Raw genomic sequence first — 26,040 nt, 5'->3', positions numbered from 1 at the left:
TGTTCCTATTTTGAGTCATTCCCATTTGATTTTCCCATGTCCAATCGTGAAAACCTAAAACTTTGAAGTCTTGAAAGAAAAACCACCTAATCTTAATCGAGAGTTTTCTTATGTGACCCCCGGTCATTTAAGATGTAATTAACTATAAGGGCATGCCTCTATAGGGAACCTAGAACCCAGATAAAATAAACATATCTGATTTCTATATTAGGTAGGGGAACTTGTTGACTTTTTTATAAAAATATTTCGCAGACCAATACGGATGTCACAAATTCTTTAGTCTAGGTAATTGAATCTCTATTACAATTGACATATTTATTCTTCGGGATAAATGTATTACATGCAGTATTGTATTCAATCATCTAAACTATTTAAATGTGAGACCCGATTGGTCTCACCTATTTTAAAGTCAAAAAGGTTATATTTATATTTAAATTATTTTCAAAATCAGAAAATCATCACATCACCTCTTTCAAATCACGGAAGGAAATAAAAAAACGGCCGACAATACTCACTCAATTAAATGCTTCCTACTACCTCGGATAATTATGAAATTTAAATTATTAATCGTTTTAATGAAGAAAGAGTATCGACCAGAAATGAATATATACACATTTCCACCTCATACAATAGCGGGCATGTTTTGCGCCCCACTGTGCCAACTAAGTATGTATCGATCAGGAATGTGTTTTGTTTAGAAAATGTTCCTGAGACGGATGAGAAGTTAAGAATATGAAGTATGCTAAAGTTAAAGATTAAACCTTGAAAAATAAATGCATTTAGATTTCTAAATTATTTTCATGTGAGCAAATGCCAAGAATATATACATTAGATTATTATATGATTTTTAAAATATTTTAGATCAACATATATATTGCATTTTTTTTCTTGGGTTACTGTAGTTTAAATGTGTAATTGCTCCACTATATTATCTTAGATAAATTATTATACTATTTTAATATTTTTCAGATTTAAATTTTTGAATAGAATATGAGTACTAGAAGAGAAAATGTGCATAAAAGGCGAGAAAAACAAGCCGAAAGATAACTTTTTATTTGTTAAATTAAATTATTTCTTTAGTAGCTATTCCATTTTGTTTGGATTATATATTGTTACTGATTGGAAAATGAAAGAATTTTTTTTAAAAATTTCACCGTCCGTCCGTCTGTTCCCATATTAAAAATTCCAAATCTCGAGCCAAATCGTATCATTTTTAAAGAAATTTGGGCTAATTTTCTTTTAAAGAACTGTCTGTCATGATAGACACGACATAATTGTGTGATTTGTCTATAAGTGTTGCTAGTCATTATTAGTTACCTTTTGAATTTTATTAGCCACTTAGCTTTCATTATTTGTCTCACATCATTTAAATGATTTGACTAAATTGTATTAAGATAATAAACTAATTATAAAAATTACAAAAAAACGTTTATGACTTTAAAAACAAGGGGTAAAATATTGGTGAATTAAATTTTTTTTAAAAAAAAGAAGACATTAATAAATTAAGAGTACTATTTAAAATTTTGCAATGCATTTGAATAAAATCGTATCAATCAAAGAGCTTGCAGCATTAATTCATCCATCAGTGTGTTCACTTTGACTTTATTAGCTACTAATTTTTAGCTTTTTCTCTTTCCATCTCTTTGCCAATTCTCATTCAACACTTCACTAGATAATCTGTACGACTTATTCTACAAGATGAAATTATTGAGTTCACTTCTACAAGCAGATACCAATGACATTGTGCGTTGATGGGACAAGCCTATTTGAGATGAATCATGGTTTCCATTACAGGTAAGAAAATTGCAATTAAACAATACAAGTGATAATCAAATTAAAATTTTATCACAGTCATCTATAACCTAGACTAACAAATTCGATGGAGATATGCACTTTTATATTCGAAAAACATCAAACCAATAGATGAACAACAAAGTAGAATTTATACATTTATTTCTTTTCAATTTTAGAACTTAAAATATTCAAAGTTTAGTTGTAAGTTTTTTGTAATGATGTGTTATGATAACACAATATATATTATTAGAATATATATTAATGGCTAGTAATTGCCGTTATTAATTCTTGTTTATTATGAGTTATTAGCTTTAATTCTTTATTATTCCTTTTCTTTTCTACTGTATATTATTTCTAATTATTTCCTTACTAGTAGAACTTGTAATGAGTATATATACATCTCTTTATATCAATAAAAATTACACTAGTTCAACATTGTCATAACCTAGCGGCCTCCGAGCCTCTTCTTACCACCAACTAGCAGTCCGGGTAACGTTTCTCCCTCTCGAGCCGGCTAGGTCTTCTTCCAGGCCCTCCTGAGCTAGCTAGGTCCTCTTCCAGGCACTGGGTTACACTCCAGTAGGACGGATGCCCCTCCAGATCTTGTTCTAACCGCCAAGACCACCTCCAACAACTGGACCTTCTGCCTAATAGTATGGCCTCCCTCCAGGTTTGTCGGAGCTCCTTTAGAAACCTCTGTTCTAACCGCCAGGGCTTTCTTCCAGCAGATCAGAGGATATGGTCCAGCTAGAACCGTTTCCCGAGGTCTAATATCTTCCCTCCGACAGTCGGAACCTTTCAATGTCTCAACAACCCAACATCTTGTTTGGCTCAATCGGAATTATGGCGGACTCCTCCAACACTAAGCCATCATCAGGTGTTCTTAATTCTACCTAAGGATCAATTCCAACCTCCGTACCTCTATAGACTAGAGGACAGACAAACAAAATGAACTTCTTGACCACATCCCATAAACTAAATCACAGTAACTTTCTCCAATGGTCTCAAGACGTGACGTTGTTTATCAAAGGACGTGGAAATTTCGGTCATCTCACAAGTATGAATCGTGAACATCCAAAGACCAACGCGACGTATGGAGCTTGGGAAGTGGATAATTTCATGATTGTCTTGGCTTATCAACTCCAAGGAAACTTTGATTGGTCAATCATATATGTTCCTCTCTTTCGCTAGTGCAGTTTGTGATACCTACTCGGATGTAGCGAATTTCGGCTAACCCTATGAGTTGCCTAAGAAATTCTAAGAGGCAAAATAGGGATCAAAGACTGTAACCCAATACTATAATAACCTTATTGCATTATGGATGCAATGCGATCTATATTATAACTACACTTGAGAATCTTCGACCGACCTATCTCTCTTCCAAAAAATTGTAAAAAGAGATCACATGTTTCAATTTTTGACAGGCCTCAACAATGGTTTTGACTAAGTCCGGGGTCGTATCCTTGGTTGTGATCCTCTTCCTTCTGCTTGTGCTGCTTTCACTAAGATTCATAGCGAACAGAGCCACAAACTTGTCATGCATGGTGCTTCCACTCTACCTACCCAAACATTCACCATGGTTTCTAATAGCGCTCAACCCTGAGTTGGGCACCCCACTTGTGATTACTGTCACAAACCCGATCACACTAATGATAAGTGTTGGAAGCTCCACAGCAAAACCTGCATCCAAACTTTCGGCCAAATCCTCCGTTGTCAAGGGTCTCACTGAGGCATCTGAATCCAACACAGTATAGCCAACCCCTACACGTAACATTCCAGAATCCTCTAATTCTCATTTGATCAAGCTAATTTGATTTAGTCTGCTCTCTTCCAGCTAGTCAACCTCCCAAGTTCGTCAATGTGTCAATCCTATAATACTCACTTTTTTGTCACTCATAGTTCATGGATCATTGATTCAGTTGCCACAGACCACATGACTAGAAGCTCTCAAATCTTCTTGACATACTATCCATGCTTAAGGAAAGATACTGACAAAATTGCTGAAGGTTCCCACAGTTCCATTGCTAGTAAAGAGTCTATTGTTTTAACAGGTCTAACTCTGAAATTTGTGTTACATGCACCTCTATTGAAGTGTAAAATTTTGTCTATCAATAAGTTGACATATGAAATTGATTGGATTACTTATTTTCTCCTAAAGTTTGTCATTTAGGATCGTCATTTGGGAAGAATGATTGCAACTACTAAGCGAGTAGTCATGCTCTACTTCTTCCAAGAGAAAAGAACAGAAGAACGAAGACACTTCACCCAATAGATGTAGTTTATCTCAGTTCACTTAATGTTCTATTACGTTTTTACACTATCGTTTGAGTCATCCCAGTTTCTACTATCTAAAACATTTGTATTTGTGAAATTGAATAACAAAAAGCCTTCTAAATTCAAATGTTAAACCTGTTATTTAGCTAAACATCATCGAGTTTTTTATCCACGCCACATTTACACACCTTCCGCTTCATTGTCACTTGTTCCCAGTGACTTATGGGGACCTTCTCACACTCCCAACTACACCAACAATTACTTTGATTGATGACCACACTCAGAGTGTGATTCTATATTTTAAAAGACAAATCTGAAGTTGCAGTCACCTTCAAAAACTTACACACTTTCATTTTAGCCCAATTCAAAACTCATATTCAAGTCCTTTGGACCGACAATAGTCGTGAATTTTTCAACTCAATATTAGGAGAATTCTTGGTAAGTAAAGGCATCCTACATCATAACTCGTGTACAGACACTCAACAAAGCGGGGTAGCTCAAAGAAAAAAACTCTTCCTTGACATTGTTAGATCCATCATATTTCAATCTAATGTCACAAAACATTTATGGAATGATACTACCGCTATCTACATCATCAATAGAGTTCTCTAAAAAATTCACAACTTTCGATCCCCTTTAGCCGTCTTAAGATCGTGCTTTCTCACCAATCATGCCTTCACTTTAGATCCAAAAAATTTTTGGTGCACGATTTTTGTTCGGAACACTACCCCAACTCGGAGTAAATGTGATCCAAGATCCGTAAAGTGGGTTTTTCTCGAATAATTTGTAACTCAAAAAGGCTATCGATGCTTTGACCATATCACAATTAAAGTCTACGTGAGTATTGATGTCTTCTCTCTTAAAAATGTTCCCTAGTTTCCTAACTTAGACCTCCAATGAGTGGAAGCTAGAGTTCTAGGACACTGTTCCATATGCTACATCTGTGGATGTTCCCCCCACATTGCCTACCACTGGAGCTTTTTGTTCCTTTGGTTCCACCCACTTTAACCACCGAGGAGCCGTCTATCCCTTTAGCTCCACCATCTCATCCTCCCACTCTCCGTATCTACACTCGGCACACTCATTCTGATGCACCTACTCTAGAGCCCGCTACCCCTTTTCAGACCCTAAATCCCCTCCAAGCGGCATCCCCAGCAATACTACTCCAAATGAGAAAGTTAGTTCCTCTAGTAAGGTACGCAATCAGACATGCTCTCTCTATATCATGACAAATTATGTTTCTTTATGCAGTTTATCGCCGACTTACAGAGCAATTGCTACCGCCCTGACCAATCATCAATTCCCATCTACTATTGAGGCTTTCCCAGCAGACCCAACCTGAAAAGCCTTCGACATGGAGGAGATGAATGTCCTTCAGTGGAATCATACTTAGGACATTGTTGATCTTCCTCGGAACCAGAAATCAATGGGATGTCGATAGATTTTTAGCAACAACTTTAACTTAGATGGATCCTTTGATTGCAACAAGACAAGGTTGATCGTCAAAGGACACTCACAAACCTACGAAGTTGACTATGAGACATTTGTTCCAGTTACTAAATTAAACATCATTCGGATCTTATTATCCCTTGAGATGAATCTAGATTAGCACTTATGCCAGTTTGATGTCAAGGATGCATTTCTGAATTGTGATCTTGCAGAGGAGGTATACATGGCCCTTCCTCCAGGCTTTGACACCACTACCTCCCACGGGCAAGTATGTAGGCTGCAAAAGTCCCTCTATGAACTGAAATAATCATAACGGACATGGTTCAGCAAGTTCATAAAGGTGGTGGTAGGACATGGGTTCACTTAGGCTAAAGTGAATCACACTCACTTCTTCTGACATTCCTCCAGTGATCAGTTAGTTATCCTTATCATCTATGTCGATAATCTTGTGCTCACAGGTAATGATATACCAGCATTGGAGTCTCTAAAAGACATTCTTACTACTTCCTTCGAAATGAAGAACTTGGGATCTCTCCAGTATTTCTTAAACATGAAAGTTGTTCGGTCATCCCGGGCAATTTCCTATCTCAACGGAAATATTGATTAACACTTTGACAAAACATCATTCCCCTGTGCAAACCAGTAGCTATCCCGATGGATCCCAATGAAAAACTTTTTGATGTTCCCAATGTGATTCCTGTAAACAAGTCTCACTACTAATGCCTTGTGAGGAAACTAATCTGCATTGGCCATACACGCCTCGACATATACCACGCGGTTGGGATAGTAAGTCAATTTATGCATGTTCCCTATGAGCACTATCTCCAAGCTGTCCACCGGATTCTCCACTATTTGAAGGCACATTGAGCTCAGGTTTGTTTTTTTCCTGCCACATCTCTCGCTCCATTGCAGTATACACATACGTTGACTGGGTCGAATCCGTCCATCATTGATGATCTACATTGTGGTGTTGCTCAATTGTGTAAGAAAACATTGTCACGTAGAAAAGCAAAAAGCAGTCAGTGATTGCCCGGAGAATCTGTAAAACTCTCTAGTTACGCATCATACTCGACGAATTACGTATGACCATCTCCTTCCCTCTACATTTGATCTGTGACAATACTACAACCATTAACATTGCTCATAACTCTGTCCAACATGATCACACCAAGCATGTTGAGATTGACCAACACTTCATTAAAGAAAATCTCGAGTCTGAGAAAGTTTGTGTTCTGTTAGTGTCATCCAGTGACCAGCTGGAGAGTATTCTCATAACGAACCTTTCTCGGTCAATGTTCGATGACTTCAAATCCAATTTGAATATGACTAAGATCCATGCTTCAGCTTGAGGAAGAGTATTAGAATATATATTAATGGCAAGTTATAGTTGTTATTAATTCTTGTTTATTCTGAGTTATTAGCTTTGATTCTTTATTATTCATTTCTTTTTTCTACTATATCATATTTTTATCTCTTTCCTTAGTAGTAGATCCTGTAATGAGTATATGTACCCCTCTTTGTATCAATAAGAATTATCCTAGTTTTATTCTAACAACATTCAATTATTTTAATTCCTTACTTTAGTTCAATTCACTGTTATTTTTGGTTTGAGGCTGAAGTTTTAGCACTGTTTTGAAACCATGATTTTTGTAGTTTTTTATAAAGATGCTGTCTTAAATCTTCTTTAAACACTGAACTAGGACTTTAGATTTTCTATTTTTCCATACTTTATTGTTTCGCTTAATGGATTGAGTTGGTTCAATAGGTTCACTAGTTTCGTTTAAAGCTCATGTGGTCAGCAAGAACTTGTGTTTATCCTATTCCGTAATGTACTATAAATTTGGTGAATTGGATGCCTTAATTGAATAAACTAAAATACCTTGCATTTGCAGCCCATATAATGGTCTATTACATCCAGCGTCATTTTTGATGAGTTCCTTCAATTCCTTTAGCTCGAGGTAATTACATGCTCTCCTGTGATGCCTTTTGACTCTTGTTCTCTGCTTGTCCGTTTTGATCAATGCACTTTAATTTTTTTACAATTAGAGAACCATAAATACATGATAAGTCAAGGCACATAGATTCATTTATTTTTATCAATAAAATTTCATATTCTAATTTTCAATCTTTTGTGTCTTCATTGCATATGGATTTCCTTAAAGTACTTTGCAAAGATGACAGAACTTTTAGGGAGATATACCTCATATCAATGTGAGGTCTAGATTTTCTCAAGTGATCTATCTCTTGACCTCATTTTCTTAAAATTTGTAATTGGTGTTGCAAGAATCCTAATTCCAAACAAATTTGATACAACTAAAACTTAAGGCAAAAAATTTGAATACTCATTGGGCATCCATGGTATAAACTCCTCATTTATCTCCTTCGCTGCATTATCTTATTGGTCTAAAGAAGGCAAAAAAATTGAATATTGAGTGGTCTTTGGTCTGTTAATCCTGATTCCTTCATGTGATTCACATCTATTCCATCACCCTAATTGTATTAGAAATTTAAAACCTTTAAGCGTCCTGTATCAAAAACTCATTTTGTTTTTTGCGCCAAAGAACAAACTCAGTGCAGCATGTAAAGCACATCAAATAAATCGCATTGTAGAAATGAAATACTAGTCAGATGCAATATAATTATTGAAAGCATAATTTACCTAAACATGTGATTTTCTATCAAAAAATAAACAATGTAAGGCTATAATTCTTACATGATTGATCAATAGTTTTGTAAGCATCCGCTGAAGAAAAAAGCCTTCCGCTTATGAGCAATGCTCTTGATCGCAATATAGAATCCACTGCATCATTGCTATCAGAATAAAATAGGTCACAAAAGAAGGAGTGAATTGGTCAGGTTTAGTACTTGTTAGTCCCTTCCTGAAACAAACCTATTTGATGAATACCTGATCATATCAGTTAGAATTTGTAGTAAAGAGGTCTTCAGTAAGAATTTTGTACCATGAGGAGATTGTGCCAACTGTAATGCCAAAAACACATTTTTTTATTTCATTTAAGTCAATTTGACTGCACTACAATGCTTCAAAAATAAATGCTAATACCTAACAACACGTAAGAGAGAGAATTTCAATACAAAAAACAAACAGAGCTAGCCAAAGTAAGCCAATGAAGCCTGTCTAATGATGTCAAAATGTGCAATGCAAAAGGATCACATGTTAAATCAGTTTCAGCAACATACGGTACAGATTTTTTACTTGTATAATTAACGATTAATCTAACATCTTCTTAAACCCACTTCAAGAATAGGAACAAACAATCCAGTAAGAAAATAAAGATGGTCATAGCCCCTATGAACCAAATCATAAGTTGAAGTCTTCATTTCCCCACTTACTCAAGCATAAAGAGAATGTTTGTCTGGAAAGATTATGTTCCATCATTACTACTTCTGTCTTCAGTACATGACAACAAAGCCAATTGGGCTTGCAAGTGCGGAGAACTAGTTATAAAGTTGGAGCATGATATCCTAAAGGTTGAGGTTGCCGGCTAATAATGAGACAAAACAAATACTCTAAGATGTGTAACAATGCTTAATATTTCATTATGGAAGGAACATTGAAAAAATCATAATCAAGTTTTAAATGTAAGATAAATAAAGTTTTTGTAGTGTCATCATCTTCATCATTAGCCTTAGCTTAATTATTTATGGTCGCTATTATAAATTTTCAATTTTTATTTGTTTCTATAGTGTCTAAGATGTTAAACCTATTACTCAAAAATCATTTTAAAACATTTCTATAACCTTAAGAAACATTTTCATCCTAATCCTTGAACATTATTCTAATCAACTTATCAAATAGGTGCATTTTTTACCACTAATTGTATAAATTGAAACTACCCGTGCCAAATATTATCTCCAATAGATGTCACTCCAAATTTTCCACTCAAATAATCATTCCTAATATTACCACTGTAATAGCCCAAACTCTCACCCATTGAAAAATTGTCCGCTTTGAAATGATGGCCTCAAGGTTTTGACCCATTAGTGTAACTTCCCAAGAGGTCAACCCTCCTAGGAGTGCTCTCGCATGAGTACACTTGACATTGGAGTTTCTAATGAAATTCCAACTATTATATCAAAAGGCGTCTCAATGTTTAAGAGTGTACTACATTCTACTTAAGAGGTTTCACAACCACAAATCCATTTAATATCCCTAAACCCTAGAACTCAACATTAAGACGTCTATAACATCACTAAACTAATTATAATTTCATTAAACTTGTAGCATCCATGATACCATTTTATTACACAAATTTTCCAAGGTACTTCCCTATTTACATAAAAACAGCCTTGGAAGTTATATCCTAATCTATATCTCCATTATTTTGAATAAATGATCAAAGATACTTAAACAACACATCTAGATATAATCTTAGCTTTTTTTAATATTAAATGATAATTATTAACATCATACCAATTAAAATAACATACCATACAATCCACCAATGTTCTACTAATTCTTTTGGATCTCTAGCATTTCCTCCTCTGTTCGAATTTATCACTTATTTTGATTGGTTTAGAGATATATCATCTAACAAAAAAACAGGGGCACCTCACTTTGAATATCCAATTTAAACATATCCATAACCAAAAAAATATATATATGGACTTAATGATAACCCTTAATGTAAACCTATGGTAAATGAAAATACTTAGGTCACCCCAACTTTTATCAGTAATCAATGTTCTATAATATATAGTTTTCAAAATGTTAATATATCGTTAGCACAAATAAACTTAAAAGTAGATAAAATCAATTCAGGTGATCTTCATAATATGCCTTTTCAAAATCAATAAAGAATACAAAAGGCTCATTCTTTGTTCCATACACATCTCCATTAAATATCTAAACACAAAAAAAAATTAATACAATAAACAAAATTGGTATTTGAAATTGATGTAATTTTTTAAGCTTATGTTCCATTACTCTCTCTTATAGCTTTCATTGTATGATTCATAAATTTGATTCTCAAATAATTAACAAAACCCTTGCCATCATCATTTTTCTTAAATATTGGAACCAAATACCTCTTCCCCAAACATTTTTATCCTCATAGTCTTCAAAACTCGAACAAAAATATTTGTTAATAAAAGGGATATTATACCCTTTATAATGCTACAAATCACAAGAGATATATCACCTACATTTAATGGAATATCTTTATTAATCTTTTTGAGAGCTAGCTCAACTTTACTTTATTAGACTAATCTATAGCATGCTTCAGTATAACATTTGTTATGTTTTTAAAAATAATTTCTTCCTTCCAGCTCTCAAGATTATCATATCAGCATAAGATGTATATGAAAAAGAAAAATATTATACACGTATTTTTAAAAAATTTACAATAGTCTAATAGGAATGAACCTTAGCATATCATAAACATATCAAGATATGGTACAAAATTAATCTGTAATTATTTTATTTCCTCTCAGTATCACTCTCCAATTACCATATATATGTCAATACCTCTCTCCCTTTGATTTCTGGAATTTTTATTTTTATTTATTGTTGGGCACTATAATTTAGTATACAGGTTCAACAAAAAATGGAGACAGTGATCGTTCCATATCCTTTGCTATATCAACTGTTTCATTCCATTAATGTTATAACTTTGAATAAAATCCATTCTGTAAAGTTGTAACGTGAGCTCTAAAAAATTGCACCAGACTCTTTTGAAGACAGCTGTATATTTCCGAGTTAAATTATTATAATACAGGTTGAAGTTTTAGATAAGAGACAACCTAAAGATTTTGCCTTATTTTATCAGAACATTAAGATTTAGTACAAAATTTCCCATAGCTGCAGTCATCTATAGTTAATTAACACTCTTAGCAACAAGAGAACTTTCGATTAAGAAAAGTTCGACACTAAATCCTTAGCGTACAATCAACGTTGATTTGAATTTCAAATGAAAATATTTATCACCATTAACTTAGAATAAATTATATTGATTTATAACACATAGCTCCGCATAGCGGTGTAAATGAGCCGAGCTTGAGATGTTTACTCATGTTCAACTTGTTCAGATTTTATTTTTTTTTTTTTTGGTTGAAAATCAGGTTGTGTTCAAAAAGGTTCATGAATAACATGTTAACCTTCGAATAGATTCAAATACATTTTATCGTTTTCTATTCATGTTAAATTTAAATTTAACTTAAATGATTTTAAAATTTTTAAAAGCAGCATAAAAAGAATATATTATGGGTATAATATTATTTATTTAATTATTTAATTAATTAGAGTCAAAATGAGCCAAACATGATAGAGTAAAAGTCTAGTCATTTTGGGCATGTTTGTTTACAGAAAAAATTTAAATCAATTAGCTAAAAGAGGACCACTTTAAAATTATGGAAGATGGTAACTAAACATAGCTTAAGACGTATTATAAAGATTTCTCATAATCAGTTTGGATTTATGTTGAGCGGGTCCACTATGGAAGCTATACATTCATTGATACATTTATTGAAAGGTTTAATGGAGAAGTACAGAGAGAATAAAAGGGATCTACATATGATTTTTATTGATTTAGAAAAAGCCTACAGAAAGGTTCAAGAAGAAATGTATTGATATGACTTCTATTCAAATCATTAAAGATAAGTATATTAGAGCTATTACTTGTGTTCAAACAAAACGAGGATTGACCAAATATTTTTCCATTTCAAATGGATTACATTAGGGATCTGCTTCAAGCCCATATATTTTGCTTCAGTTATGAATGCTCTTGCTGGGCATTTACAAAAGGATGAACCTTGGTGTATGCTTTTCGCTGATGATATCCTTCTTTTGGATATGACTAGAGAAGAGCTCATGAAAAACTTGAATTATGTAGGTCTATTTTAGAGTTTAGAAGCCTTCTTTTGAGTAGAACTAAAACTAAAATCATTGAATGTAATTTTACTAATAGTAGCTCTAGTGACAGAGTTGTAACTATGGGAGATCAAATTATTAAAAAGTCTGAATGCTTTAGATATCTCGGGTCTATTTTTCAAAGTAATGGTGATATGTTAGTAGAATTTAAGTAAGTTGGCTGAAGTGGAGGAATGCTTTGGGCCTATTGTGCGATAGAAACGTACCACTTAGACTGAAAAGAAAATTTTATAAGATAGTAGTGAGACCTGCAATGCTCTATGGCGCAGAATGTTGACCTTTAAAAGAGAAGCATAAAACTAAGTTAAGTGTTGCCAAGATGAGAATGCTTATAGGGTGAGTGGCTTTACAGTTAGAGACAAAATGTGAAATGAATATATCTGTGATAGCGTTGGTGTAGCTCCAATGGCGAACAAAATTAGAGATAGTCTTCTTAGATGGTTTGGTCGGATTAGACGTCGGCTATCTAATGATCTGGTTAGGAGAGTAGAAGTTTTAGATTCAACTTATATTAAGAAAGACAGAGGTAGACCTAAAAAGACTTGGGCATATTGTATAAAAAATTTATCTTAATTTATTAGAATTAAAAATATGACGCAATGGAGTAAAAGAATTCATGCAACCAACCCCACTTAGCGGGATAAAGGTTTGTTGTTGTTGTATAGATCAAAGAGGGCCTCGTCTAACTGTATTATATAAATTGCACTCAATAATTTACCTCTCAAAATTTCAGGTATTGGGGAATTTATGGAATCTAACCATGATCACAATTCAATGTTTCCATTTTATAGCAAATCACATACTCTGAGACCCCATCATAAGTGAATTTTCTTACGATGACATTTAACAATAAAATCATATGAATAACAACACCTTCTACCTGAGATCTTTAAGTGTGAACATAAAAACATATTTCTCACCCTCAAGGCAAATGATGAATGGATTATTGCTTAAGTTTATGAGTAGCAATTATCTCTTTTATATTTTAAATTTTATAATATTTTGAATTTTTTTATTTCTTCTAAATTTATACCGAAAACAATTTATACAATATTTGGAGGTATTTTGAAAATAAAATTCTCTCTAGTTGAGATTTACTTTCAATTGACTATCCTCGAGACAATGGAAACATTTTATTCAGTAATGTTGAACTATATCAACTTTGGTTGTTTTCTTGTAAAAGATTAGGTCCATGAATTGCATATAATTTGAATTTTTGTCAAAAATTATTATGTTATATACCTTGTCAATTCTATCTTTGTACATAGAGAATTAAGTATATAGGAAAAAGTCATTATTGTATTTTAAGAGTGTAATGATATTGAAAGTTTTCATTTTGAAACCTTGAAGGTCATACATAAATAGTAACAAAAAAATTTTATGTGATTTACAAAAAGGTGTTTAAATTCCCAATTCGTATGGCGAATTAGTTGCATTAAATTGAGAACATAAATTTAAATATCATTCTTTAATAAAAATATTGTCAACCTCAAGGCTCATAAAGTAGACAATCAAATTTGAAACATGCTCGACAACTCGTGTACATGTCAAGTTTGAACTTAGGGTTCTGAAAAGAAGTTTAAATATTTTAAAATGATTGCATACTTTTTAAAGCAACTTTAAGACTCTCGAAGGCAAATTTATCTCATCTTAGATCACACAGCATTCTCTAATTATATATTCAAGCAATTTGCATGTTTGTTAAAGCATATGCGGATGAATTTGCTTTAACAATTTCAAATACATTAATATAATGTGCTTTCTAAGATTTTCTACACACTTGCAAGATCTTTGGTTCATGGAAATGATAAACAAGCATGAATTTTGATAAATGTACATAATGGACTTGCACGCTTTTCAAGGTATTTTGAAAGTTCTCATAAAGCGCATGAACAACTATTAATGCACTATATTGAGGTAGAGTTCATTTTGTAAGATACTTGCACAACAAAGTGTTGCCACCTAGTTGAGTTTACATTGAGATATGCATGTATCATTTGTAAATCAATCATATCTAACTCGGGCAAATGATTTTTTATTAAAATGTGTGCAAATACTTCTATTTGAGATTTGATATATGCATTTTGGCTGCTTGCATATATATATTTTTTGGATTCAATTGAAATGAGCATAAGGCAGAATATTTTTATGAGCTTCAAGATTTCACCCTTTCAGTTGCATATGTTTCAATTTTAACGAGATGTGTCCTATGACAAAAATTACGAGGCAAAAATTTATTTTTCACCTTTATCTTTTTTTTTAATTCTCTTTCTCCTGCCCTAAGTACTTTTCACCTTTATCTTTTTTTTTAATTCTCTTTCTCTCCTTATCCCATTTTTAAAGAAATTCTAAACCTTATTTTTTTTCTGATTTTCTGCTTTTCTTTTTTCTTTCTTTCTGTGTGTGTGTGTGTGTGTGTGTGTGTGTGTGGAAGGAAAAAGAGAAAACAAGTCGAAGTGAGACTGTACAGAAAGAGAAAGATTTTTAGAAAGGAAAGAAAAAGAACAGTTGGAAGTAGGGTGAGGCTATGAAGAGAGGAAAGTTGCGGTGAAATGAATATTTTTATATGAATTTAATTTTTTTACAGATTATATACATATACATAGACAAGCATGCATGTGTGTGTGTGTGTGTATGTGGCAATTTTGTATGTATCCTAGTGTTGGTGACAGCCCTGCCCTAAGTATAACGGGCCGGTCCAGCCGCCCTGTTGGACCGGTCCCTCCCTTGGCTGAACCGACTGGTTCAACACAAGCAAACCCACGTCAACATATTTGATAAGTGTTAAGGCCATATCAAATTATAGATTAAGAAGTATTTATCAAACTCATTATCAACCATGCAGAAACTGTTTTCTTGATGATTTGCCTTTCTATTACCCTTTATTGAGTGAATGCCTTTAAATGCATACCAATATTGGTTAGAATATGTAATAAATACAAACATGTTTTCAATGTGAATGCTGGCATTTTAGTTATTTTCCATGCCTACGCATGCACGCCCATCCTAATTCTTCTAGCTTTTTCCAGATCATAAGAACCACCATTTCCATTCCTAAGCCTAATATCGGGATGCACGCCTCATTATCTTGAATTATTAAAAACTTTCAAAAATGGAGTTCTTTCTCTATGCTACCTAAAGACAGTAGAAAATGATTTCCTTAGTGCATACAATGCACATCCCACACACAATACTAAAAAGTGACTACAGACACAGCATTAAGAATAATAAATTAATTTTCAGAGAAATACATAAAATCAAAGTGAAACAATGCTATCTATAAAGATTAAACCTTTCAGCCAAGATAAGCAGCCCGATCAGTACCCATGCATTCCACTTAGAACGACAACAAAAACTTTCACAAACAAGGATTATTACAATGATGTGCGTAGTTTGTCAAACGGTAAACAAATGTGAATACAACCAAAAAGACAACATGCACAAATAATCACAATAAAGCCTAGCATAAAGAATTAAACCAGTGAAAAAAAAATTAAAAAAAAAATCCATGCTTCATCACAAACATCTTTTACCTCGAACAAAATTTCCAAAGCAGTCAGAACGGTGAGTGTATCATTTCTTTTATTGATTTCAACTTCATAAAGCTCTAAGAGGTTTGAGTCAAAAATTGCACATGCAATATCCTCAGAAAGAGAGAACAGTTCCGATATCAGAGCCAGAATACGAATACGAGCCTGAAACATTATGTTTTATGTATTAAGGGCAAATATTGAAGTATGGTAAAACTTGGATGAATATACAATGTTTACAGATAAGTAAAATATTCTTAAAAAACGGAGAAACACCCTACGAAAATATTGCAAAAGTAGAGAAAAAGAACCTCATGTAATAGCAAATTTTAACGAAAACTTCTAAAAGTATAAAAATACAAATAAAATATAACCTTACCGTAGAAGAACAGTGACCTGCAATATTTTTCAGTTGCATAGATTCATCACGCCTAGATGGGAAGACAACATGCTATAGCAAGAAAGTAGTTTACTATAAAATAAAATAATGGAAATTTGCATTAATGATGAACAGTTAAAACGTAACAGATAGCTGCAGAGTACGTACAATTCCTTCAGGAGATTTTGCAATGTTCTTTATGGCATTAAGAGAAGCAGCAGAAGTTTGTTCGTTGCTGAAACCAATATATTATCAATTAGGTATGTAAAAAAACCAACAAAATGACTAATATCTTTAAATAAGCAACACAAATCACATCAACTGACAAAAATATGCATTCATTTGTTCTTTCAAAGCCTACTGTAACACCAGAGTGACACAGGGGGTCCCAGAGGCAGCACGGGATAACGTTCCCGCACGAGGGCGCGGCAATCGCGTGCTGGACTGGAGTGGGGCATCTCCAGCTCGACCGGGACGGCGTCTCTAGCTCAGGGCGACTGGGACCTATCTAGAAGCACAGTCTGAGGGCCAGCCGATCTTCCTTACATGGGATTATCGCCTCCTAAGTGGAGTTGTTTCCACTCCTATTTACTCTAGGTCTATATAGGTTGTTGTTGTCGTATTCTAGGTCAGTTTTTTCTGAGTTTTCTATCTGGACAGCCATCGGTGTCACCAAGTTTTTCCTTCTAAGGATGTATCCAAGGGTAAGTTGTGCTCCAACTGCATCTCATTCCGATGTGGTGATTCTCCTCCAAGAGTCAAGTAGTGCTTCAACTCTATCCACTTCTGAGTTGGTATTTATCCTCGACTTTCCTCTCATCAGCACTCTCCCTTTCGACTTGTTGCCTATTTATCCTCGACTTTCCTCTCATCAGCACTCTCCTCCCTTTCGACTTGTTGCTACCTCTCGAGAAATCCCACTTCACACTTTTCATTGCTACCAGCACCCCTAAACCGCTTTCTTCCTCATTGTCCCTGCACAGGATAACACTCCCCTTGTTGTCCTGCTGTCCACAATCCTTCCGCTTTGCTGCCCCTATCCTGCTCTCCACAATGCTTCCTCTTTGCTGCCCCTTGCTGTCCAAGCCCTCCGCTTCGCCATCGTTGTTGTTCCCAACAACCTTTGCCACTTCCAGCAACCTTGCTGTCCAAGCCTTCCACTTCGCCGTCATCACAAATCCAGTCTGTCCTTTGCCATTTCCAGCAATCTCACATCCCATTCCAGCCACCTACCATAACTCCACAACCACCTAGCCAACCCCTACCACCCACGGATCAAACCCTGAAACAAGTTATTGTTGTATTGTTATATTTCTCATTTGAGTGTATGGTTGGTTGTGACTGTGTATTTGGCTTTTTCAATAATATTATTTGTGTTCCTACTATTATTTGGGTTAACTCCAGTATCATTTGCTATCAGAGCTAGTATAACCCTAGTCCTACCATAGAATTACCTAAACCCACCTATATAATAAAAAATTTTCTTATCTCACCCTATGTTAGACCCATAAACTCTGCCCCACTACGTTAAACCCAAGCAAGCTGAAGGACCATACGTTGAATCTTTGTTCCGTTGCGCCCTTGGAAGGCCCAACATCAAATCAATACTGAAATCTACCCAAGGAGCTTTTGGTACTGGTAATGATGTCTATAGATAGCCCTATATTTTGGCTTTGATTCTTGATTAGGTGCAAACTCTGCACTGTTAGATGTACAGCTCCACATCACTCGTTAGTAGGGGTCAGAAAAAGTGTTCCTTCACTAATGCAAGGGTCTTACCTCTGTCAAAGTAGCATGCTAGTCCCCCGCTATGATTCTTCTGGAAGATGGCTTCCCAGAACAATATTTGAGGCACACACAACTTGCTCTAGTGGCCAGATAACCATCATCTCTGTGATATGGCCCTGTGCGTCTCTCCTGATAATGTTCCCAAATCTCCCTTAAATCCTCATTTGCATCGTACAATTCCTTTGCCACCTTGAATCCCAAAATTTTGGCCAGCATGGTGGTATTAGCAAATGGTTGAGCTCAAGGCATTCGCTACCCGATTCTAACTTCCCGCCTTATGCTCAAGCACGAATTGGAACAATGTCAATAACTCAACCCAAGAAAGCATGTATGCCCTTCAGCTTGCTTTGATTGTTCAAGAACCTCAAAGCTCCATGATCCATAAATAGAGTGAACTCGCTCGTCAGCAGGTAATGACTCCAATTATGAAAAGCTCTCATAATGACATACAACTCCTTGCCATATGTTGAGTACTTTCTTTGAAATTTTCTTAACTTCTCACTGAAGAAGGCTATGGAATGTCCTCCTTGGCTCAATGGTGCTCTGATTCCCATGTTAGAAGCATCACACTGCACCTCGAACAACTGACGGTAAAGCTAATACTAAGGCATGTGTCACCTTCTCCTTCAGGGTGTTAAATTTGGATTGGACTACCTCTGTCCACTAAAACTTCTCTTCCTTCAAAACCTCTATAAGGGGAGTTGTGATGGTCTTAAAGCTCCTGAAGAACCGCCTGTAGAAAGACGCTAACCACAAAAATTGTCTCAACACGATAAAGGACTGTGGGCGTGTCCAACTGACGATTTTCTTTCTTTTCGTAGCATACAACGAATATAATGTAACCCAAAAAACGTAGGCGTATAACTTTATCATCATGAAGTAGCACCTAAGATGAAGTAGCCGTAGCATACAACGAATATAATGTAACCCAAAAAACACGTGTCATCATGAAGTAGCACTTCTTCAGGTAGGCGTATAACTTTATCGATCGCAGAAACTCGAAAACGTACCTAAGATGCTGTTAGTGCCCTGAACTGTTGTACATGAACTTTCTAATGTAAACCTGGAACACCTGATTCATCATCCTCATGAATGTGTTAAGTGCATTGGACAACCCAAATGACATAACGGTCCACACGTAAAACCCGTCTCGGATCTTGAAGGAGGTCTTCCATTCATCCCCCAACCTCATTCTGATTTGATGGTATCCCCTGCACAAATCAATCTTGAAAAGGACTACGACTCCATGTAACATATCCAATAGGTCATCTAGACGAGGGATAGGGAACGGAATTTGATGATGATCTTGTTGATAATTCGACTATCGATGCACATCCTCCATGAGCCGTCCTTAGGTACCATCGAAGAGAGAACAGCGCATGGGCCAGTGCTCACTCACTAATCCCCTAGTAAAGATATCCTGCATCTGTCGATGTAACTACTATTACCCCGCTGCGGATCTATTTGGCAACACTGACCTTGTGATAAAATATTTGACATTTTGGATATGTTTAGCGGTAATAAACCCTCTGGTAAGTTGTTGGTCATCGCTTCCTGAAACTTAAGTAACAGTGGCTGAACCATCTTTGTGGATTTGTCTCCTCCTCAGTCCCCTCTAACACAACTAAGGCCAGTACCACTGGGGCTTCACAAACTAGCTGCAAAAAAGTGGTGTGTGGGACCTCGGGCTTATCCCCAACAAGTGTAGTTGCTCCTCCATAATATTTGATGGGAAAGAGAACGATGTGTTTCCCCTCCTTCGTGAACGCATAGATTTTATTGAACTTGCCATCCTGTGTCTTGCAATAGAACTACAACAGTCCCCCAAACACGGATGTGGTAGGCATCAAGGGCAACATTTCACACCACACTTGATCTCCAATGAACAACTCAACTAGACACTGTTGATCCACTCGTGCTAGTTTTCTTTCTTCAACCACGACAAAGAATATGACTTAGAGCGCTTGTGTAGTCAGATCTAAATTTTCACTATGGAAGCAAAGACCACATTCTCACAGCTTCCTTTATCAATGATGAGGCTGCAAACATTTGCCCTCAACGTACAATGGTGTGGAAGATTTTGTGCCTCAATCATGAGTGATCCCTATGTGGTTCTATCTACGTAACTCTTCATACAACTAACATTTCCCCTCCATATCCCTGGAGCTAGTATCTCACCTTGGTCCTTAACAGTTTCTTCATCCCTCACCTACTCCAAGGCATCTAATTGGGTAAAGGACACAACTCGGCTCGTCGTGCAGTTGGCCACATTCACGGCATCGAAAGCATTTTTGGGTTGGAACTATACCGGGCGTGTAGCTCTTCTCAAGCTTTTTCTTACTTTGAATTGTATGGTAAGTACCATGTCTAGTCCTTCTATCTCCACCTAGCGTGCTTCTATTGGGGCCTCCAACTGTAGGGGTTATCTGAATTGAAGTGGGTACCTCTACTGCCTCTATTGTCTCTCCAGCTTAAGTGCTAAGGTTTGCACATACCTCGATGTCAAATAGATTTACAATTGGACCAAGTTATTGATGGTAGGCCTTAGGCCTCCCAAACATCTGGTTATGGAGTGCTCATCTGTTTCTTTGTTTTTTTTTTTTAAGTTCAAATTTCAACTTGAGTTACATAAACATCACCTAAGCATGATACCATTGACTACAATAGAGTCGCATTTTTTTCTTTTTATGTTTGTTAGCCTCATATTTTCCTCATTCCTTTCAACAATTAATGTCATGCTACTTTGCTACGTTGCTACACAATGTAGTTGATGCAATTTTTAGCATAGTTGTTTTGAACATTACAGTTCTTGTTTATTTAATTGAAGGCTGAGTATTGGGGTTCGTATTTTCTGGTTCCTTCCAAAGTTCTTCATAGATTATAAGCTTCATACCTTCCTGAACATTCAGTTCAATTTTCTTAATGAATTTGTAAGGTTAGGCTTGACAACTCTCAAAATACCATTTTGTCTTAACCCAATATCATAACATCATAATAATGTAAGAAATAAATGCACGTGTCATTGTCCCTTCATTTTCTCCCTGGTCATTTTAACGAAACAACATACAATTTTCATATGAAATATATTTAATAGTCTTGTATTTTCCTAAAGCAAGCATCAAGGCCTAAAAAAAGCACCACTAAACAGCCACTAGTACTAGCAGATTAATTTTTGTGGACACTAGAGCATATATATTATTTGAGAAAAAAATTCTTATATAGATTATCTATAAAAAAATACAATATATGCCAAAAGAAACTGAATGCATACGTGCATACCAATTCTTTGTTTTGAGTTTTTGCGAGGGAGGTGGAGAAAGAGAGAGACTGATGCTGAGATAATGTCCTCTCTATTCATGGAGCAACTTATAACTTCCACCAACGCTGACCATGTAAGACTCTAAGCATTTTAAGAAACAGGTAAAACTGACAGGCTCAAGTTTGATTTCAAAAAATTTTAAAAAAAATACTATCCCTCTGCATGATTCGACTAAATTAAGAACTCATCCTCTCCACCTCAAATCCCAATATTAATTCTTCTTAGTGGCATGTTTGCATAAGAAATAGCTTTTATACAATAAAAATACCATCAAAATTATGTCAAATCCATCTTCAAGCTCCTCTGCTACAAATATTACTCGCGGGTAAATCTTCCATTTTTATCTTTCTTTACTCGATCTATGCCCCTGATCTCAATGGGTTTCATAATTATAGGATTGGATCTATATAAAAAATGTTGTTAAAAGAGAATTAGGCAACCTTAAACTCTGAGGTGACATATTCATTAGTGAATTTAACTAGCTGATCTACTGTAACCAAGGGGAAACCAGATCATAAGAGAAAATAAATTTCATAAAAAAAAAGAAAAGTGTAAGAATAAAACAACATGAAAAAAAACAACATAATAGTGATAGTTCGCCAAGATATAAGCTTTCTTTTGTAAAGGAAAGAATTGAGAGCATGCTTATATTTCAAATTTTTAGAAAAATAAGAAACAAAAAGAAACAAAGCACTCAAGGCCAATCAAAAAGCAATAAACAACATTTACAGGAAAATATTTTATTGCAGAATTAGCGCACCCATCCAGGAGGCAGTTTATCAGGAGCGCATATACATTATTTTCAACAAGAATCCTCACAGCAGATGCCTTGTCCTCCATGTTTTCAAGAATGAAAAATATCTGCCATAAGTTCATCAATAGCGTAAGAACATCTATGATCCTCTCATTCAAATGGGTACAGATGCAATAAGTAATTGCCATGAATGACAATGAAGATGGAACGGATGGTGGTAAAGAACATATTACCCTAGGAGTTTTAATAAGTCATTTAAACATGTCTACTAAATAATTTATCAGAAATAATTTATTTAGTAAATTTTGAACCTTAGAATGCAGTGGAACTTGAAAATTCAGCAGCAACAACAACAGCAACGAACATTTATCCCACTAAGTAGGGTTGGCTAACTGAACCCTATTTCTCCATTGTGTCTTGTTGAGTGTCATATTTTCATTTAATTCTAATAAATTAAGATCATTTTTTTATACAATACCTCTGTCTTTCTTAACATAAGTCGAATCTAAAACATCTACTCTCTAAATCGGATTATGAGATGGTCAACGTTTAATGCGACTAAACCATCTAAGACGACTCTCTAATTTTGTCCACAACTGGAGCTACACCAACCGTATCACAGATATGTTCATTTCGCATTTTATCTCTAAGTGTAAAACCACTCATCCACCTAAGCATTCTCACCTCGGCAAAACTTAACTTAGTTTTATGATTCTTTTTTAAAGGCCAACATTCAGCATCATAGAGCATTCCAGGTCTCATCACCATCTTACAAAATTTTCGTTTCAGTCTAAGCGGTAATTTTCTATCACACAATAAACCCGAAGCATTCCTCCACTTCAACCAACAAACTTGAATTCTATTAATAACAACCCCATCTATATCACCATCACTTTGAAAAATCGACTCTAGATATCTAAAGCATTCACCTTTCAAAAATGTTACAACTCTGTCACTAAAACAACTACTACTAAATTAAATTCCAAGTATTCAATTTTAGTTCTACTCAAACGAAGGCCTTTAGTTTTAAACTCTGACCTTCATAATTCAAGTTTTTCCTGAGCCTTTTAAACTCTGACCTTCATAATTCAAGTTTTTCCGGAGCTTTTTCTCTAGTCTTATGCACAAGAAGGATATCATCAACAGAAAGCATATAGCAAGGTAAATCCTTCTGTAAATGCCTAGTAAGAGCATCCATAACGAAAGCAAAAAGATATGGGCTTAAAGTCGATCACTAATGTAATCCAACTAAAATAGCAAAATATTTGGTCAATCCTCCTGTTCAAACACAAGTAACAGCTCTAGTATACATATCTTTAATGACTTAAATATAAGTCATATCAACACTTTTCTTCTTTAGAAACCTCCAAAGGCTATCTCTTGAAACTTTATCATACTCTTTTTCTAAATCAATAAAACTCATATGTAGATCATTCTTATTCTCTCTGAACTTCTTCATCAAACCTCTCAATAAATGTATAGCTTCCATAGTAGACCTACCCAACATAAATCTAAATTGATTATGAGAAATCTTTGTAATGCGTCTTAACCTAAGTTCAATTACCCACTCCCATAATATGAAATTATGACACATCAACTTAATTCCTCTATAACTTATACTCTTGTGCATCCCCTTTATTCTTAAAAATGGGCACCAAAATACTCTTCCTCCTCTCCTCAGGTATCTTTTTAGTTTTTAAAATAATATTAAAGAGTTTAGTAAGCCAAGAAACTCTCAAATTTCCAATATATTTCCACACTACAATTTTGATATCATCAAGTCCTACTAACATTCCACCATGAAACTTTCAAAATTAATTCCTCCAAAATTGTGGTCATCATGAATATTTCTAAAATCTTCTATCACTCTACTGACATGCCTATTTAAATCTCCTCAAATAAAAATTCTTTCTTCAAGAGGTAACATTTGTATTAAGTCTTCTAGGTCATTCCAAAATTTTTCTTTAAAACCAATCTTTACACCTACTTAAGAAACATAAGCACTTATAATATTAAAATTTTAGTATCAATAATAATCTTAAGGGCTATAATGTTATCTCCAGTTCTATTAATTTTTACAATATTATCTTACAAAATCTTATCTATAATTACACCTATACCATTTTTAGCATCTCTTGCCATGATACGAAGGTTTAAAACATAAGTTATCAACCTCCTTAGGCTTTTCTCTGACACATTTAGTTTCTTGAATACATAACAAAATTATCTTTATATGAATCATAATATCAACTAATTTTATTAATTTACATGTAAGAGTACATATATTCCAATACAATTATCTTTATATGAATCATAATATCAACTAATTTACATGTAAGAGTACATATATTCCAATATTCTATCATAATATTAGTTTCATAGACAACTATTTTACATGCATCTGTTCGTAAAGTGGGAAACCCTTGCTTATTTGACACTACATCCGGGCGTCAATGCAGCGGCCCTTACACACTTTTTACTGTAATCAAGTCTCACTGTGTGACGCTTCGAAGGGACACCCTAGCAATTACACAATGATCAAAAGGATTCATGTCATGATTTTTCGACAAATTTTACATTTGTTGTCGACTACCTGACGCAACCCTCCACTTTTTATATCTGGAGCTTGAAAATTCAATGTTTCCTTAAAATAGATTAATTTGAGGAATTACATTATTATTATTCATAGTTGACTAAATCCATAAATGAAATAGTTATTGCCTTTTATGTGGCTCTCTTTGCTAAACTAAGAGCCTATATTGCCTAGAGATTTAGGCATTGAGCTGTTATATTAATATGTAAATGCAGCTCTATCAACTGTTGAATGTCTGGTGCTTTTTCAATATTCAATGTCGCACCACCTTCCTCCAATAATCATATCAGCTTGCGAGCTCAATCTATTTTAAGATGTTTCCATCATTCTATCATTCTGTCGTGACATCTTAAGCTTCCTTTTGAAATTCTAATAGTTATTTTTATTTTTGCTTGTGAGATTATTCGGGTCCTTTCTTGCACCAATCTGTATGCTAAACAACTTTTGGAAATCTTACTTCGTTGTTTGATTTTGTTGCTCTAGTTTATCAACTTATGCACTGCTTTGCCACCAATACTCAAGTTTGCTTGCTCAGTGCTGGTTTTGCTGCTAAAAAATTGTGCTAATGGCTTGTTAATAAGTATAACAGAGATAAGAACATAAAAGTTTAACCGTTAAAGCATAGACGTTCACTCATCATTTATTTGATCATAAGCTTCAGGGCAGTTGGTCATACGCTCAGGGCAAAATGAATTTCCAAGCATCATGATAAGGCGATTGTCCAGGGCATCCTCTATTGAGACTAGTTACCTCTTTCTGTTTATATGACATCTGTTATGGTATAGTATATGTTACCAATGCAGCCAAAAAATGAGGAATATAAGTTAAATTGACGTAAATTTGGTTATCGTCCATTCCAATTCTTTCTATTAGATACTTTACATTAGAATAAATCTCAGATGTTTGTTTATGTTCTAAAGTTATCCTTGGTGATATACAGAAACTTAGGGCCCGTTTGGGGCAGATTATAAGTGCGGGCGGCGTTTTGAAAACGCCGCTATACCGTTTGGTTCGCACTTTTTGATAGATTATTTAAAACTGCGTTTTTTATTTCCTAAAACACGCGGACCGCGGGCTGACCCCCGCGGTCCGCGTTTCGCGATTTTTTTTACCTCATTAACCCCTGTCCGAAGCCGTATCTTCCTCTTCCGCGACCTTGGCCTCTCCCGTTAGCATTTTTCCTTTTTCCTTCCTCTTCCGCGACCTCTCTCCCTGTTCGAAGCCGTATCTTCCTCCTCGCCTTCCCGTCGCAGCCGGATCTTGTCCTCGGTCTC

General features: G+C 34.9%; 1 protein-coding gene across 1 annotated transcript in view; it reads right to left on the bottom strand.

The window, feature by feature from the left end:
* LOC110037068 overlaps positions 1–26,040 on the bottom strand; it is a gene marked incomplete at its 3' end in the record, with an annotated part of 66,557 nt that overhangs the window by 13,997 nt on the left and 26,520 nt on the right. The window contains 6 exon segments of the mRNA XM_020741646.1: positions 8,231–8,328; positions 8,423–8,496; positions 15,937–16,098; positions 16,313–16,384; positions 16,481–16,547; positions 22,180–22,280. Of these exon segments, the coding sequence (XP_020597305.1) occupies positions 8,231–8,328; positions 8,423–8,496; positions 15,937–16,098; positions 16,313–16,384; positions 16,481–16,547; positions 22,180–22,280 (574 nt within the window).

The sequence above is a fragment of the Phalaenopsis equestris genome, unplaced genomic scaffold, assembly GCF_001263595.1.
Source record: "Phalaenopsis equestris unplaced genomic scaffold, ASM126359v1 Scaffold000002, whole genome shotgun sequence".
NCBI classification, from domain to species: Eukaryota; Viridiplantae; Streptophyta; class Magnoliopsida; order Asparagales; family Orchidaceae; genus Phalaenopsis; species Phalaenopsis equestris.
This window is presented reverse-complemented; position numbering and strand designations above follow the sequence as displayed.